The 17733-nt window shown below is 43.0% G+C and overlaps 1 protein-coding gene across 2 annotated transcripts in view; it reads right to left on the bottom strand.

Moving 5' to 3' along the window:
* The window catches only part of Nid2 (nidogen 2), a 59112-nt gene that overhangs the window by 27579 nt on the left and 13800 nt on the right, over positions 1-17733 (bottom strand). For both annotated transcript variants that reach the window (XM_026391052.2, XM_026391053.2), the window contains exons 4-8: positions 16477-17228; positions 6674-6823; positions 6017-6262; positions 4309-4509; positions 2451-2681 (exon numbers count right to left, since the gene is read on the bottom strand). In XM_026391052.2, coding sequence (XP_026246837.2) covers positions 2451-2681; positions 4309-4509; positions 6017-6262; positions 6674-6823; positions 16477-17228 — 1580 coding nt within the window. The remainder of the gene's footprint in view (positions 1-2450; positions 2682-4308; positions 4510-6016; positions 6263-6673; positions 6824-16476; positions 17229-17733) is intronic.

A 17733-nucleotide genomic window follows, 5' to 3' on the forward strand; every position in this document is an offset into this window, starting at 1 on the left:
TCCCTATCCTTCCATTATCCCCCACCCTGAGCAACCTTTAATCTATTTTCTGTCTCTGGACTTGCCTGCTCTGGATAGTCTATATAAATGGAATCATGCAAAACGCTGTCCTTTGTGACTGGCTTCCTTCACTTAGCATGAAGTTTTCAAGGTTCATTAATGTTGGAGGATACATTAGTACTTCATTTCTTTTTGTGGCTGAAAACTATCCCATTGTATGCACCAAAGACTTTATTTTGTATGCTTTTATCAGTTGACAGACATTTAGGTTGCTTCTACCTTTGGGCTATTATGATAATGATGCCATGGATATTTCTGCACCAGTTTTTGTGAGCACAGAGTTGTCATTTCTCTTAGACACATAACTAGGAGTGGAATTGTTCTGTCAAATGGTAACTCTGGTTTAACTTTGAGAAACTGCTCTTCTGTTTTCCACAGCAGCTGCACCATTTTACACACAGCAGCAGCAGTGAATGAGGGTTCCAATTTCTCCATATCCTCACCAACACTTTTTTTTGAAAGCTATCCCTGTGATGTAAAGTAATATCTCACTGTGCTTTTGAACTGCATTTCCCTGACGGGTAATGATGTTGAACATCTTTTCATGTGCTTATTGGATATTTGTGTATCATTTTTTAGAGAATGTCTTTCCAGATCCTTTGTCCATCTTTTTATTCAATTTCTTTTAATTGTTGAGTTGTAACAGTACTTCATATACTTTAGAACAAGTCTTTTATTAAACATCATTAAAAAGAATATTTTTATAGCTGTGGGATTTGACCCTCAAGTTTCAAATATGTTATCTCATTCCACAGCTATATTTTCACATTGTTGATAATGTCTTTTGAAGCACAAATTTTTAAAATCTTCATGACACCCATTTGTTTTTCCTCTTGTTGCTTGTGCTTTTAGTGCCATTTCTAAGAAACCATTGCCAAATTCAAGATCACAAAAATTTACCCCTGTTTTCTTCTAAAAGTTTTAGCTCCTACAGTTAGGTCTTTGGCCCATTTTGAGTTGATTTTTTAATATGCTGTGAGGTCCAATTTTGTTCTTTTGCATGTGGATAGTAAATTGTCTCAACATCATCTATTAAAAAGACTTATTTCCTCATTGAACTGTTTTGACACTCTTGTTGAAACACCAACTGGCTGAAAATATGAGCATTTACATCTGGATTCTCAATTCTATTCCATTAATCAATGTGTCTGTTCATATGCCAGACGCACACTGTCTTGATTACTCTAAGTTTCAAAATTGAGAAGTCTGAGTCCTCCAACACCATGCTTCAAGATCTTGGCTACTCTGGTTGCTTGAACTTCAATATGAATTTTAGAATCAGTTTGTCAGTCTCTGCAAAGCAGCCAGCTGAAATACTGATAGGGACTGTGTTGAATCAATAGAACAATTTGGGAAGTAGTATCATATTTATAATAGTAAGTCTTCCAATTAATGAACAGAGAACATAGTCCCACTTTTTTGGGTCTTATTTTTTTTTCCAAAAAAAAAATTATGTTTCAATGGGCAAGTATCACACTTCTTTAAAAAAAAAAAAAAAAGAAAGAAAGAAAGAAAGAAAAAGACTTAATTCCTGAGTATTTTATTTTTTAAAATGAAATTTCTTAATTGCATTTTCAATTTGCTCCATATTATAACAGATACACAACTTTTTTTGTAGGTTGTTCTTGTGCATTGCAGCATTGTTGAATTTATTTGTTCTAATAGGGGTTTTTTAAGTGAATTCCTTCGGTTTTGTACATAAAGGATCATGTCATCTGAGAATAGAGATAATTTTACTACTAATAATTTTCTTCTACCTTTCCAATTTAGATGCCTTTTATCTCATGATCTTGCCTAACTGTCCTGGCTAGAACTTCCAGTAGCATGTTGAGCAGACAGGGAGAGGGCAGGGCCTCCTTGTCTCACTCCTGATCTTAGGGGGGAAATTCCAGCCTTTCACTGTGAAGCACAGTGTTACTGTGAGTTCTTCACACATGAGGTTCCATTTCATTTTTCCAGGTCCTGGTTTGGTTTGGTGAAATCCTTGAGGCTTTAGCTAAAATGTCCCTTCCTGGGGCAACCTCCCTGCCCTTCTAGACGAGGCCCTCTGCACTTGTCACAGTGCACTTGTCACCAGCATCAGTCTCCCTCCTAACTTGCCTCCCTCTTCCCCGTTCCCAGGCATACCCCACCATGGGCATGTACTGTTTGCGTTGCTACAAACCAGGCTCAGGCACTGTGTGTTTCCTGAGCGTGGCCGGGACCTTGTTCTGCAGGTTCCATTTCTGCCCGCCTCCACCTCAAGGACAGGGACCCAGCTTGATTCGTCCTCACACCCAGCACTGCACACAGACTCTGGCACTCCCAAACTCTTCCTAACCTCCGAATTGTTCTGAGAATTCTCAAGAAGGCTAGAACTTTGGCCCAACATTACAAATGAGAAACCTTACCTTCCACAGGGCCAATCTGATTGGTCACTGCAAATCTAAGCACTCCTTCGTCTTCACTGTACAAAGCAAAAACCCGGTCCACAGTCAGCTGCTGGGTGGTGGGGGTGGCCCGGTGTCTGGGGGCGTGCCTGCACACCTGGTAAGTGAGGTTCTGGTGGACACGGTAAGACCCCGTTTGGTTGATTGCACCATAAGTGAGAGAGTAGTCTCTGGAACTTGTGGAGGTCATAGCTGCAACAGACATTTTATAGGCAAACAGGTAAAAATTTTAAAATATTAAATACAGAGATTTTCATGGAGGTAGATTTTTCTATCTTGTTTGTTTGTTTTTTCATCTAAATCCTGAGCACTTCCCTTGGGAATGCCTTGAATTTATATGGGAGACTTGCAAGGATAGCCCAAGAACCAGAGTGGATACGAAGCCACAGTGCTGAGAGGGAGGAGGCACTACAGTTGTTGCCACGGTGTATAAGGAAGAGACGATGCTGTGTGCCAGCCTTGTGAGGTGGACACTACCATTGTGTGAGCAGAGACTGGCAGAAGTGAAGTAGGTAGCCTGAGAAGCAGGGCTGACAAGTGGTAGAACTGGAACTGGAACTCTAGACCACCTGGCTCTCTGCCCCAAGATTTGAACCAGCCCATCCCATACATTGTGCAGAGGTGACAGCTACCAGTGATTTGCACTTAAGTCTGCAGGATTTCAGGGAAAGGAAACGGTGGTTTCCTCTCAGTCTGGGAGACGGGCCCAGGGCAGTCATCTGGCCTTTGGCTATTCTGAACACAGGCCAGGTCCCTGCTTCCCATTCTCTTCCCTACATCTTCTGTCCAGCTTCCAGCTCTCACACCATAGGAGAAACCAGGGCCAGGGGAGGAGCAGCTCAAGCCAAACCACTATGCTGCCAATCAGCCACCTGTGGCTGCCGCAGTTTCTTGCCCATGGGTAAGGATTTACAGAGTATGATGCACCTCACACAGTTTATCAGCCAATTAGTAACGTGTAAGGTGGACAGAAAAAGATATTTTTATTCTGATGCTAAAGATGAGACAATAGGGCTGAGGTAGAGCACTTGTCTAGCATAGGCAAAGCCCTGGGTTCAATCCCTAGTACAAAGAAGAAAGAGAAAAGAGGCTCTCATGTTAAGTGATCTTTCCCACAGGTTATAAATGGCAAGCCCAGGATGTGGACTTGTAACTTCTGACTCCAAATCTTGCATTAGCTTTATAATACTCTATAGCATCTTTCTGTAGCTTTTAAAGCAGACTAAAATCATCAGCTGAAACAAGGTTACAGGACAAATTCTAACAATATTTTGTAATGCCCAGGAGAGTAAAATCTGTATATATTTACATCATCTCAGCCAGGCGTGGTGGAGCATCCCTGTAATCCCAGCAGCTCGGGAGGCTGAGATAGGAGGATCATGAGTTCAAAGCCAGCCTCAGCAATGGCAAGGTGCTAAGCAACTCAGTGAGACCCTGTCTCTAAATAAAATACAGAATAGAGCTAGGGATATGGCTCAGTGGTTGAGTGCCCCTGAGTTCAATCCCTGGTACTGGAAAAAAAAAAGAAGAAGACTATGTCTATATCATCCCTACCCACCCCTAGAGATAATGTTGTTATTAATTATATCATTACTATTTGAAAATACTGGGTGGGGAATTTGTGAATGATAGCTGGCACTCTGCTCACTTACACTATGTCATAATAAGAGTAACAAGAATAAAACTGGTATTGAGCTCATGTTATCTGTCCCACACTGTTCTAGGACTTTCCATGTAGTTATACCTTTACTTTTCGTAATCATCCTGGGAGACAGGTACCATTCCCATTTTCTAAGAGGTGAATACTGGCTATACATACCTGACTCTGAGTAATGGTAAATCTCTTTGTAGGGAGTAATATGGGCTGTGAAGTTTGCTGGAACATAGGGCACCTGGCCTTGGATGTGGGTCTTGATGCTCAGATAATTCTCTGTGTCCAGTCCCTCAGCAGTTTGGGTGATTCGAACCCTCTCCTCTCCTGGGTAGAAAGTAACTTCTGTGTCATGGATAAAGGTAGCACCTGGTGAGGAAAAGAATTCATAAAAAAAGGTTAATAAAAGCCTTGCTTAAATAACAGCCAGTACTGGCTGGGGCTGGGCCCCAGGCTTGGTGGTACAGCACTTGTCTAGGATGCATAATGTCCTAGGTTCGATCCCCAGCAATCCCAGCTCATGTTTCCTCCTCCCAACTTCTACTACTGTGGGAGATGGTACCTAAAAAGATCATCTGATATTCAGACTGAGTCCTATCAGCTATTTAACTCCTTAAGTTCCTCAAATGTTCAATCAACGTGTCTGGTCTCATTACCGTGCACTGTTTCTCTTTATAGGAGCTTATATTCTGTGAGAAACAGACTCTTGGAAACTTCCTTGACCTATCCAAGGTTGCCAGAATTAGCAAAAATAAGTAAGGCAAAAACAAAACACAAACCCATAAACCAGATACCCAGTTAAATTTGAATTTCAGATAAACAATTAATATATCTTTTATATACACCACATGCAATATTTGGGGTATACTTATAATTTAAAAATCATTGCTTATTTGACATTCAAATTTAACTTGGTGTGCTATATTTTATTTACTTTTGACCCAAGGTTATTCAAATATTGATTAACAGCAAGATCCTATAAACAGCCATTGAGCTCTGCTGCTGGAGGTGAGGAAAGAACTTCTCTCACCCTTTCATTTTACATGCAAAAAAGGAAACAAGATTTTTCAAGTGAAAAGACAAAAAGTCTCCCCCACACTTTGGCTATCAAAAGGACCAACAGTCCTGGCATCTCCTGGGAGCTTGGTTAGAAAAGATATTGCAGACCCCACCACAGGCCTACTGAATCAGAATTTCTATGCCCACAAATCATCCAGGCAATTTGCAGGCAGATTAAAGTCTGCAAAGCACTGGTCTGCACCACTCTACGTAAGGGATGTAGAGGTGCAAGAGGAGAAAACGCAGCCCCTCCTCCATGAAGTAAAGTCATCTCCAGATGTCCTGTAGGTAAATTGCTTTTGCATCTCCTTGATAGATCTGTATACAATAATGCAAACAAAACTTCACAAATGAACTCCAACAAATTGGGGTAAGAGGACACAAACACTCCAAATGGAATCAGCCTATTTCTCAGAACAGCTGCAGGAACATTTAGAAGTAATTGCTCTTTCAAAAATCAGCCCTAGATGGGCAGGGTAGCTGCACTGTAATCCCAGCTACTAGAGGCTGAGGCAGGAGGATCCCAAGTTTGAGGCCAGCCTTAGCAACTCAGTGAGACCCTGTCTCAAAATAAAAACAGCTGGATGTAGCTCAGCACTTGCCTAACATGTCTGAGGTCCTGGGTTCAAGGCCCAATTCTACACATAGACACACAAATTCAGTTGTACAAAGCCAAACCATTCCCAACTATGGGCAGAACCACACCTGTGGGTTCAACAATGAGAAAATCCCCTTGCTCTGTATAAAACCTCAAGACATTACCCCAAGGAGCAACAGCACAAGGCAGTGCTATCAGCCCTCTCAGGGTGCCACTCACCTGTAAGGCTGAAGCCATTCTCAGAGCCTGGTTTTTCCAAGGCAAAGAGCCAGCCAAAGAGGCCTCCGATTGGAGTGAGGGGGAGAAGGGCCTGGGCTGCAGGCTGTGGGATGTGGCTGATGGCCGTGTAGGCTCTGCCGTCATTGCCCACAATGTAAGCATGCAGGTCCACGTCAGTGAAGTGCACAGGTGTTTGGCCCACGTGGAGGTGGCCACTCACCTTCCCGTTGACTCGATGAGGTGCCCCTAGAAGATGGTAAGCCCAATTAGCCCTGGCCATCAGCCAAGTTCCAGAGGGGAGCACACAGACAAAACGATTCCACTGACCATTCGCCAAGCTCCCTCCTTAGCAAGTCATTTTAATGATGCCCTAACCAGTCAATTATCCAGTGATGAAAAGGTCCTGTCTGGGATCTCTTCTCCTAGCCTCCTGTCCCCTTTGGCTCTAAGGAGCTGGGGGGCAAAGGGAGGAGGACATCTCTGGATAATTTCAAATTGGTAAATCAGCCCAAATGTCTCTGTTCCTCAAACATTCATTCATTGAGCACCGGCAAGTTGCTAGGTCCACAAAGCAGAGCTCACAGTGGTAGCTGGAAACTAGCAGGTCCAGCAGAACACACACAGACCAGCCCCCACCCCTGTGCCCCAGCCAATCACCTTCTGGAAGACAGTGCTTCCCATTTCCATAAAACCCAGACTGGCAGTGGCAGCAAAAGCCAGTGGCATAATCAGTGCAGAAGGCATGCTGGGAGCACCGTCCATGGTTGTGTTCACAGGTTTCCTTACTGGCAGAATTATATGTAAAGACTGAAAAATAAAACAAACTTGCATGAGGATGACAGCATTTCCAGCACTGTGCCTGCCAGCGTCATCAGGCCACAGCATCTGCTCTACAAAATCAGTGTGGATTATAATAAACAAATAGGTGTTTGATGTTTAAGAGACAGAAATAACACTGGACTCAAGGGAATTAACTTGCTTTGTCCTCTGACAAGAAGCGCAGCTTACTGCTGTCATCTGGGTCTTATTTCGAAGCAGGTGAACTAAGATGAGGCTGCCCCACTGAGGTCCAAGAGCGGAGAAATGAAGGGAAATCAGCAAATGCACATTAGGTTGACCTTATCAAAAAATGGCCAAATGCTAGCAACTCTGTATGGTTCAACCTGATAGTAATGGCCTGCTCAGGGGAATTATAGAGGTGAGGAGTTGAAGAATGTGATCTATGTCTGACTTTTCTTCTTCCAGATAACCTTGAGCTTAAAAGTAACCTATAGCTGGTCTCACTTCCCAGGATTTGACTTTGAGAAAGAAGAGCCTTAAAGAATGTAGCTTAATTTTTCATATCTCTGTTTGTATATGAAGTGTGTAATAAGAATTGTAATGCATTCTGCTGTTATGTATTTTTTAAAAAATCAATAATAAATAAATACACGAAATAATAATGTAACTTAAAGAAAGTGTGTGGGGAGAAGAGAGTAGAGGAGGGAGAAAGGAAGGGAATCCTGCTATTAAAACATTCTGCACCATTGCAGGGTTTGCTGTATAGGGTAGAGCACAAGAATGGTTTCCACGCAACAGTAGAGAGCTTGAGCTATGGTCACATTTTGTAGAATGTTAAGGTAATCTTGATGTTCCAGCCACTGTTGCTCATTGCTCCCAACCCCCCGGGTACTTCACCCATTCAAAAAAAAAAAAAAAGGTGTGGGGACTAGTTGCACAACAGTGAAACAGGAGACTTGGAGCAAATGTCATTGTCCATAAAGAAAATGGCCAATGTAATGGGGTGCAGCTGGAGGTGGGAGGAGCATTTCAAAGAAGGACACAAGGGTGCTTTCTCCCAGGACACTGGGGGATGTGCTCATCCCAAGCATGGCCACCAGGAGGTGAAGTAGCTGTATACCCCTCAGCCTCTGAGACCCCAGGAGATGGAGTGGACTGGAGACTCCAGAAGACCACTGATAAGGCAGGATTGGCATGAAGGTGTGAGACTCTAATGCTGTCATGGAGCTCCCAAGGAAGTCTACCCTACTCACAAATACATATCATTGTGAAGGAAACAGGAAGGGAAGGAAGAAATCAAAAGATCAATATTTACCTTGTATTTCATCAGAGAAGAGAACTAAACCAGAGGGAGAAGATACAGTACCATATATGTAACAACATAGCCAAAGACTTGTTTCAGCAAATAAAAATGTTAACAAAGTGAACGTTTTAGTACTGATCAGATGACAGATACTCTTCCAAAACTTTCAGATTCATTTTCATAAGAGCCCTACACTCAGAGCCCTTTTAATTTTAGGGACAGGGTCTCCCTAAATTATCAAGGCTGACTTTGAAGTTTTGATCCTTCTGCCCCAGCCTCCTTAGTAGCTGGAATTACAGGTGTGCACTACCTCGCCCTGCATAGGCACTGTTTCTAATCCCTGTTTTGCAAATAAAGAAATGGAAGCAAAGAGGATGAAAGTGACTCACTGAAAGTCACACGGGAAGTACACAGCAAAGGTGGACTGGAAGCCAGGAAGTCTGCTTTTGGAATTTTAACTGCGACTCTTTACCACCCTCCTTTGGGACACGGGTACATATATGGTGAGCCTAGAATAAGGAAGCGATTAGGTATTTGGGGTTAGTCAGCATAGACTCCAATGGAGGAAGTTTTGAGTCAGACTCTACAAATCAGATTTAATGGTAGGAAGAGAAGATCATCCAGGTGCATATTTTTTTAAAAAGCACAGGCAAGGAGCAGTGAGAATAGCAATACCATTGGTTTCTGGACAGTACTTGAAAGCTGTTTACAAAAAAGCAGCAAGCTGAGGGGTTGGAGGTCAAATAGATAACCTTGATTCAAGTGGAAAATCTGATTAAGAACAGAGCAGGCCTGGAGTCAGTGACTCAAGATTTGCTACAAAGCCTTGATGATTTGGCTAAGAAATTCCAGCTTGATAAAAATAGAGAATTAGGCATAACTCAGCTTTTCAAATAGGAAAATGACATGCATAACTACTTTCATGTTTAAAAAAGGAAAGTGACAAAATTCAAGACAAAAAAGAAGCAGAACAGATCATGATAAAAATATAATAGAGGTTGGTGTACAGAAAATTATCATTGTCCACCATTGGTTTAAAAAAGGAGAGAGGACCATTTTGAATTAAAAAAAAAAAAAATGAATGTAACCTGGGTGTGTCAAAGTCTCAGGTTTTTCCAGCTCAGAAAGTCACAAGTAAGTGTAAAGCAGCTCCAAGTGTGTTCCCTGCTAAGCTCCACCATCTTAGGTAGCTCTGCACAGACAATGGACTTGTGTTTTGGTGCTGTCCTCTTTAAAATCAGGATGACACTACCTTCCCCATACCTGTGTTGCCAGAAGTCACATTTTTTTTCTTACCATACTTCTAAGAACCAAGGCAAAAAAGCCATCTGATACAAATGTAAAGGTCAAGCATCTTCAGAAAATTCAGCCACAAATAAAACCAAGTTGTACACACTGTTTCGCAAATTAAGAAATGATGGATTTGTGTTATAGTCCCTCTGTTTCCATTAATTTTGTAAAGAATTGTTCTTTGGCCCAGTTCCTACTCTAAGACTAGATTATGAATCAAGTGGGTAGAGGAGAGAGTATAGATCCAAAGAGTTCAGTTAACTTAACTGAAAAAAAATTGGTATAATCATAGCTTTTATGCAGATAAAAAGAGAGTCACAGCAACACAGCCAGCATACACAATTAACATAAACAATTATGCAAAGGTTTGTGAGTTTATGGGAAGCCACATTATATTTGTCTATAAAAAAAATCCCAAAAAAGGCTATCAATATAAGATTCAAACTCTTGCATGGGCTAACTAGTTAATGGCATGTTCACCTGAGAATCTTTTTAAATAGGTTTTTTTTTTAATAGAAAATTGTAATTTTAGGATGAAAGTTACTGAGCCAAGCACACACATAGCCTTCCAGCCCCATGGCAGTCACAACAAAAAAAGATGAGTTTGCTCCCCTTATAATGCCTCTTCCACACCAGTCTCCACACCCAGGTGCACACACAGATTTACACACTCAACACTTAAAATGGCTGCTTGTTAATTTAGGTGAAAAGCAAATGCCTCTTGCAATTTTCTTTCATTCATGCAATAATCAGAAAAATATCTATTGAACACTCCCTCTACACTTAGCTCTGGTATAGAAATCAGGGATAGAGCCGGGATCAAGGGAGACAAGAATCCCTGTTCTGAAGCTTATTTTCTCCTGGGCAGCAGTTAAGAACAAGTATGGCTGATGTGTTAAGAGCTGTGTAAGGAAAGACAAGAGGAAGGGAGGGGGCAGGTGTGCTTCATTCTTTTAAATGACATGGACATTGAAAAAAGATGACCTTTGGGCAGAGATGTAGAGGGTGTGAGGGAGGGAGCCTCATGAACTCATGGGGCAGGGTACTCACCATATGGGCAGGAAGACACCCAGGCAGAGAGGTAGCCTAGGCCTTCACCTCCATGTAGGGTCTTAGGAAGAATCTGGGCTTCAGGATGAGCAAGGTGGGAAGCCACTGGAGGGTTCTAAGCAGAAGAGTGATGTGATCCAACCTACAGTAAATCGGGAATGGGCTAGTGCCATGGTAGTTTAAGAAGCTACTAGCAGAAAACATGAGAAGGAACCAAATCTAGGATATTTTGAAGGTGGAACCAAAAGGGTTTGCTGAAGGACTGGATGTGGGGTGTGAGGAAAAGAGAGTGGGCAGTCCAGGACAACTGGAGTCTTGGTGTAGGAAACTAGAAGGAGGTGCTGCGTTTCCTGTGGAGGGTAGGTTTGTGGGGATGAAGAGCTTTGGCAACAGCTGGGGACCTCAGGGAAATTCACTCCAGTCCTGACAGCAACTGACCCTCATCCTGGCACCCCTCAACCCTTCACAGGGAGAGCTGCATTCCTCTCAGTGGACTCCAGAGACCACGGCATCAGGATCACCTGAGATGTCTATTAAAAAAGGCGACTCTGAGCCCCACTTAGACCTACCAAGTCAAGTCTACAGGCTGATGCCAGGGATCTGCACTTTAGCCCAGCCCAAAGAATCTAATGACAGCTTCTGGTGACCACCTAGGATCCTCACAAGCTTCTCATTTCTGAGTTAACATGTTTAATGAGTTTGACCCAAATGCAGCTCCTGGGTGGGTGGAATGTCAAGGAATTAACTTATGCTCATTCCTGGCCATCTATCTGATATGGAGCTGGGTGCTTATGGCCCAGTTGGGCCTTAAGCTTACAAGAATACAACATGAAGATGTTTTTTAGTGGAGGTAACACAGAAGCACAATAGCCAGGTCCCTTTTACAGATCCCTTCCCTGAGGACGGGGGAGAATTGGAACTAGAAATGTGTACCCACGTGTGACAATCTTTCCAGAGCAAGAGAATCCAGACTTCTGGCCAATGAATATCTCAGTTTCCATGGGAATTAGATTCACAGAGGCAGTGTAGAATTGGAATTAAGATCTGGAGCCCAGAGAATGGTCCAATAGACACATCTAATACAAAGTGGCACTTTTTCCTTTCAGTGGCCACTTGCATGTGTCATTATTATTAGGATGTATTTGCAAACCTTCTTCCTATTATGGTAAGGAGATATTATCTCCATTTTTAAGATGAGAAAACAGAGGCCCACAGAGATCAGCAATCTTCTGGCTCAAAATCCCATGCTCTTTCCATTTTATACCAGCAGTGTTCACGTTCAATGGGCATCAGAATCACTGGGGGTATCTGGTTGTAAAATGCTGATTCTATTTCAGAAGGTGGAGGAAGGAAGAAAAAAAAAGCAGTATTTCTAACCAGAGCCCAGGTAAATTAGATAGAGGGGACTATAATATTGATAAATGATTTTTTATTCCATAGCTTTCTCTTCTGATCCCATGGGCTTCTGTCATGGGAAGTTGAGATGATACAGAGCTGAGCTGATGGCATCTCTGTACACAGCAGTGGGCTAACGCTGCCAGGTTTGAATGAGCTCAATTTGTCACAGATTTGCCTACTGAGGCTTGAGAGTTGCTAAAGGAATCTTAATGTGAGGATTTTTTTAAATCTCGTGTATTTTTTCCATTTGTTTTTTTTTTTATACTTCTCATATCCTTTAATAGAAAGAAAAATGGGGTGGGGATACATAAGCGAAAAGAAACAAAGGCACTGCCAAAGTACTTGAGACTTGTCCTAATTGGGAATTTTTAACAAAAGTGGAAAGTTCTTCTCTGCTGCGCTGTTCTGACCCATCCTTCAATCTTCATTTTTTCAGCTGCACTTAAGCACTGGTGTTCAGCCCTTGGCCTGCCTGCCCTCCTCACTGAGGGCTCTGGCCCCACTGTGGGAGGTAGGTAGGCTCCATAGTGGACCAAGTTCATTGCCACAGGAGGACAGAGGGCTTCCGGCACTAGCTGCCTCCATGGTGGCTGGAGTGACTTTTACTTTTAACAACTCTTCATTGCCTTCTCAAAAAAAAGAATGAACACTTTCACTTCAGGACTGATTGATAGAAAGCCAGACTAGAAAAAAGAACCACATCCCACTTTATAAGGAAAAGCAGTGCCCTGCCTTCCCCTCCATGGTAGTTGATTTCTGATGCATGTGTTGGGTACAGTGACGCAGGTGGCAAACAGTGCTCAGGACCTTGGGGGCAGCAGTTTACATCAACTAGCATGACACTAACAGTCTCTCTCCACTTCTGGAGAAGGAACAGGATCCTTACCAAGAACTCTCTGTATATAGCTGTACTCACAGGTATGGGGCCTTCATCCCCAGGCCTTAGCAACCTGGAGATAGACCAGGAACATAAGGTTTTTAATGCCTGAAGGGCTGGACTGACTGGGAGCAGAGCCTGCTCAGGCTCATCCCAGGGTGGATATCCAGTGAGCAATATACTCCTGCAGCAATCACCATCCACCCCCAAAACAGAAGTAGAGTGAAACTTCAGGTCTTAGAAATCCTGCTCAGGCTGGACCATCCAAGTAGAAAGAAGATCCCCCATGGAGTGCTCCTCTCCTTTTGCCATACAGGCCAAGATTAAACTAAGCTTCTTATAGCAGCACTTCAGCAAGCTTAAGGACATCTAAGACCCCCGTAAGTCAATCTGCTTCCTTGCTACTCCCAACACAGGCAGTCCCTGGTCCTAGCTGGCTGAAGTCTTCTCTGGGGACTCCCACTTACCCCTTCCCTCCCTCTCCTCTCCTCTCTCTTTCCCTCCCCATTTCTACCTCGGTACCTCCACTCTTGTCATTCTTCTATCTAGAATGATTTCATACTTTATCTCTCTGTCTTATTTCAGACTCCCGAGGCCTGGCTGGAGCACCTCCTCCTCCTTCAGCAAACGTTCTCTGACTACAGTGATATCCACCGACCACCCATCCCTGGGGTACCCCACAGACTTTCCCCATTCTTCCTTGGAATCTCCATCAGCCTCTTACTAGGTGAGTCACTATGTATTCCCAACCTTCACTTTCTGCCTCTGCAAGATGGAAAGGATTACCGAACTACCTCAGAGGCCATTCTGAGGACTAACCAAGATAATACAATCGAAGTAAAGCTCCTGCTTAGAGAACTGGTGGGCACTCAATAAATACTCATGAAAACTTCCACCAGCACACAGTTCAGAGAAAAGTACATAGCAGGGACTTGGGTAATGTCTGGCTTGACAGCGAACAGCTGGAGCTCCCTGGAAACAGACATCTCAGAGAAAGGACACATACAGCCACTGCTTTGCTGGTTCTCAAGTCTATAAAAATAGAACACTTGGGGCCAGAACCTGAGTGTGATGAGGACATTCTTTCCTGCTGAAAACCTAATTTGAAAAGAATCTAGATTTCTGAATTTAAAGAAAAAAAAATAGTTTTTAAAAAGAGTCCCTAATGAGAAAAACAAATAGATAAAAAGACAAGAGATACTTTCTGGGCCTTTAAATCTTAATTTCTTGGCTTGGCAAGATGACTACTATAAGCTTAAAAGGGATACTAAAATTTATAGGGTGTGGAGCTTCCCAGGCCCAATTTTAACTTTAGTAACTACTTAATGAGGTCTGTGTTATCTTCATTTTATAGTTGAGGGAAAATAAGGGTCAAACAGAGTCCATGTCTTGCCTGAAACCACACAGCAGAGGTAGAATCAAGTTCAAGTCCACCAGGCACTAAAACCCATGCATTTTTTACTCCATCAGCAGAAAAGGGCAGGCAGATGACACATGGCTGGTTCCTAGTTACAATATTCTAAGTGAGTCTCTGCCACCCCCATGTCCCCAGCTTCCAGAGTGAGCCCACCTCTACCTGATGCCTCTGGGGCTCAATGTTTTATTCAACACACACACACACACACACACACACACACACACACACACAATTCCATGTTTCTATACTTCCCATCTCTCCATAAATTCCTTTAAAAAAATGCTGGCTCTCCTTCAACATTTACAAACTTCTAGTTATTATTTTCCCTAAATATCTCAGTGTATTACTTAGCATTTTTATTTGCATTTTGCCATTTCCAAACTCTCAGTGGTAGGCTACATTCAGCAGCTGACATAAGTCACAGTTCATGTCCCGCCAGTGTTACGGTGACTGTCTTCACTTTTCAATGGCAAATCTCCCACACGGTTACTCCATCTCACAGCTCAAAGTAGCACATGCCGCCCCTTCTTAGGTCTTTAACAGATAACTGCATGGGACTCTTCTCAGGGCAGGAAATCACAAACCACAGATGGAAAGCCTTTGAGGACTACATCTTTACCTCAAACCCCTTTTGTGAAAATCTCTGACACTTTGGCTTTAAATTTTCTTTAGAGAACTCATACTGAGAATTCTGGAGACTGTTCGAAATAGTTAAGGTTCTGAAGTCTTCCAATAAAACTTGCATCTTCAGCTTTACAGAAATGAGGTCCTTAGACACAAGTCAAGGCAAAACTCTTGAATAAGCACTTTCTTCATTCTCTCCCATCCTCCACCCTATTTCCACTGTTTTTAATTTCCTAAAATTAGTAACAGTAGCCACCTTTTTTTTTCCCCAAGAAACACTTTTGGGATTTAATAATGAAACAAAACAAACAAACAAACAAAAATACCAAAAATAAAAACTGTGTGCTTAGAATGATGATAAGGTGCTCAGGAGTTAGCTCCTACTTTATTCTCATCCTGAGTCTAGAGAGCAGTAGATTGGTCCATTTTTCTGAATCACACCTTCCTTTAACAACTATTTAAGAAAAAGCATAAATCAGGAAGGAGATAGAGGGATAAAGAAGACAGTTCTTTCCTTCATGAAGCTTCGCATGCAAAAGTCACAAACTAATTTCATGCCTCTGTTGTTGGATATGGGTAGCACGTTCCTAGAATCTACTAGTGTAGGCACTAAGTACTTCACACATATTATTTCATGTAATCCTCCCGATAAAGCTACAAGAAGCAGGAGATTTGGATGTTATGCGAGTTGCCTGAGGCAGCCAGGATTCAAGTCTAATACACATGCTCTTCCTCTATTGTTACATAATACCACATTAGTCACAAAATATTTTCTTCCCTCTTGAAATAAGCACTTTTCCAGGCAAAATCCTGCTGCCCAATGCCACAGCTGAACCTAGATGGCTCTCTCTGTTGATCGGCATGTTTTTGTCATAATGAGGATAGAAAACAGAAAAGGTGAAAAAAAATGGAGGTGTAAAAGAAAGTGTCTGCCTCTGAGCTCTTTCCTCCTGGTAGAGGTCAGATGAGCTGTCCCTAGAACAAATGGAATAAATCTGTAGTCAGTTTCCCATTCACATCTTTACAGCCCTACCCAGGAAGAAAGAGCTGACAAGACTCCAATGGGAAGAGAAGGCTGTTGATGAAGCCCTGCCTCCTACTCCTTCCAGCTCCAGTCAGTGAATCATGAAATGAGAACAAGGCTCCAGGGAAGAGGACACCACAGCTGCACGTCCAGGAACCAGAAATGACAGCAGACACAGGTGTGCTGCCATCTTCTCCCCCCATGGCTCTGCTCACCCACACATCACAAGTGTGTCTACCACCAAGGGGAGCGCAAGGACTGTCTCATAAACCAGCTCGAATCTGGCCTGTGCATCAGAGCTAGCACCACCCATGACTCAAAACCAAAGTGTTCAGCCCTCCTTCCCTGCTCTGCACATGAAGCCTCAAAGTGCTTCACCTTTGCTGAACTTTCAGACTGAAATACTTCAGTACACTTGAGAACGCAGCTGGCACAAGCAAACCAGTTCTTCCCCGCTCGTTTTGTGAGGCTCATTTTTAAAAACACATTATTAATGGTCAAGAGACTCCAACCAGAATCCGCCTGCCAAGATTTGTTTGGCAGAAGAAATTTATCTGCTGAAACACAGGGAGTAAAATTCAGTTCCAATCTTCTTGCTAAACTTTTCACCTACTCGCTGGAGAGAAAAATCACGACTCTACCCAAGACCAGCATTTAAAAAGTGAAATCTCAGTGCCCGATTTTCTGATGCACTTACCCTCAGTGCTGGAACTGATGTCGTCCCCTGCTCCTACCGTGTACCTCCCTTGATTTGGGGGTGAAGGGTGACCTGGCACAGAGTAATTAGGAAGAACAACTTCGCTTTCTCCTTCAGGATGGGCGGCAGGAATGTGGGGTTTTGAAGGAATGGCCCCTCCATCTGGGTAGGGCTGGATGCCTCTATTTCCAGGATGGGGTGGTGGGCCTTCCCTGGGAGGAGCCAGTGACTCTCCATCTACCTCGGATGGACTTGGGCTTCTGGTGTCTGTCTGGTCCAAAGTTTCCACTCGATCTTCCAAATCTGGGGTGCCTACCTCCCCCTGAGATGCTCCGTTTTGAGTTTGAGGGTCTAAGGTAGCAAATTCTGTTTTAGGAGAGGGTGGCCAATCACTAGGTGCTGGGTGTGGCAAAGGGGAGGCCAGATCAGAATCTGGAGGAGAGATTCCACCTCCTAAAGGACCTTGATTAGTTTTCGAGTGGAGGGACACATCAGTTCTGCCGTGGCCATTCAATGCCTCCTCTGGTTCACTTGGAGGGTATTCAACCTCCTCCTCATTCTCGTCATAATAATCTAAATTGTCCTCAGTATAGTCGCTTTCTAGAGCTGCAGCATGGCTGAAGGAATGCTCCAGGGAAGCTGAAGAGTGGAATGTGGAAAGGTCTCCAACTGCTGCAGGTCTGATGTTGTCCAGGGGGGACCTGCTGCTGATATGAAAAGCCCACACTCCAGGAATCCCCAGGTTGCTTAGTCTAAATAGAAAGGAAAAGCACATTGTAACTAAAATGTCCATTCAACCTCCTTCCCACAAAATTGAGCAATTTTTTTTAAAACAGAAAGATAATTAAAAAGAGATTTGTGTTTTCACTAATGCATAAGACCAAGTAAATGCAGACTTGCAGTCGGGCATACGGGTGCATCCTGTAATCTCAACAGCTTGGAAGGCTGAGGCAGGAGGACTGAGAGTTCAAAGCCAGCCTCAGCAAAAAGTGAGACACTAAGAATCTCAGTTAAGACCCTGTACCTAAGTAAAATGCAAAAAAGGGCTGGGAATGTGACTCAGTGGTCGAGTGCCCTTGAGTTCAATCCCCAGTATGCTCCCCACTGCAAAAAAAAAAAAAAAAAAAGCAGACTTGCATGGTAAAAGTAATATGCTAGAATTTTGATATAAACTACCTTTAATTTAACATTATGTTTTGATATAGACTATCAAGTTACAAATCTGCTCTACAATCCAAATATTTTTCTAAAATATGA

The sequence above is a fragment of the Urocitellus parryii genome, chromosome 6, assembly GCF_045843805.1.
Source record: "Urocitellus parryii isolate mUroPar1 chromosome 6, mUroPar1.hap1, whole genome shotgun sequence".
NCBI classification, from domain to species: domain Eukaryota; kingdom Metazoa; phylum Chordata; class Mammalia; order Rodentia; family Sciuridae; genus Urocitellus; species Urocitellus parryii.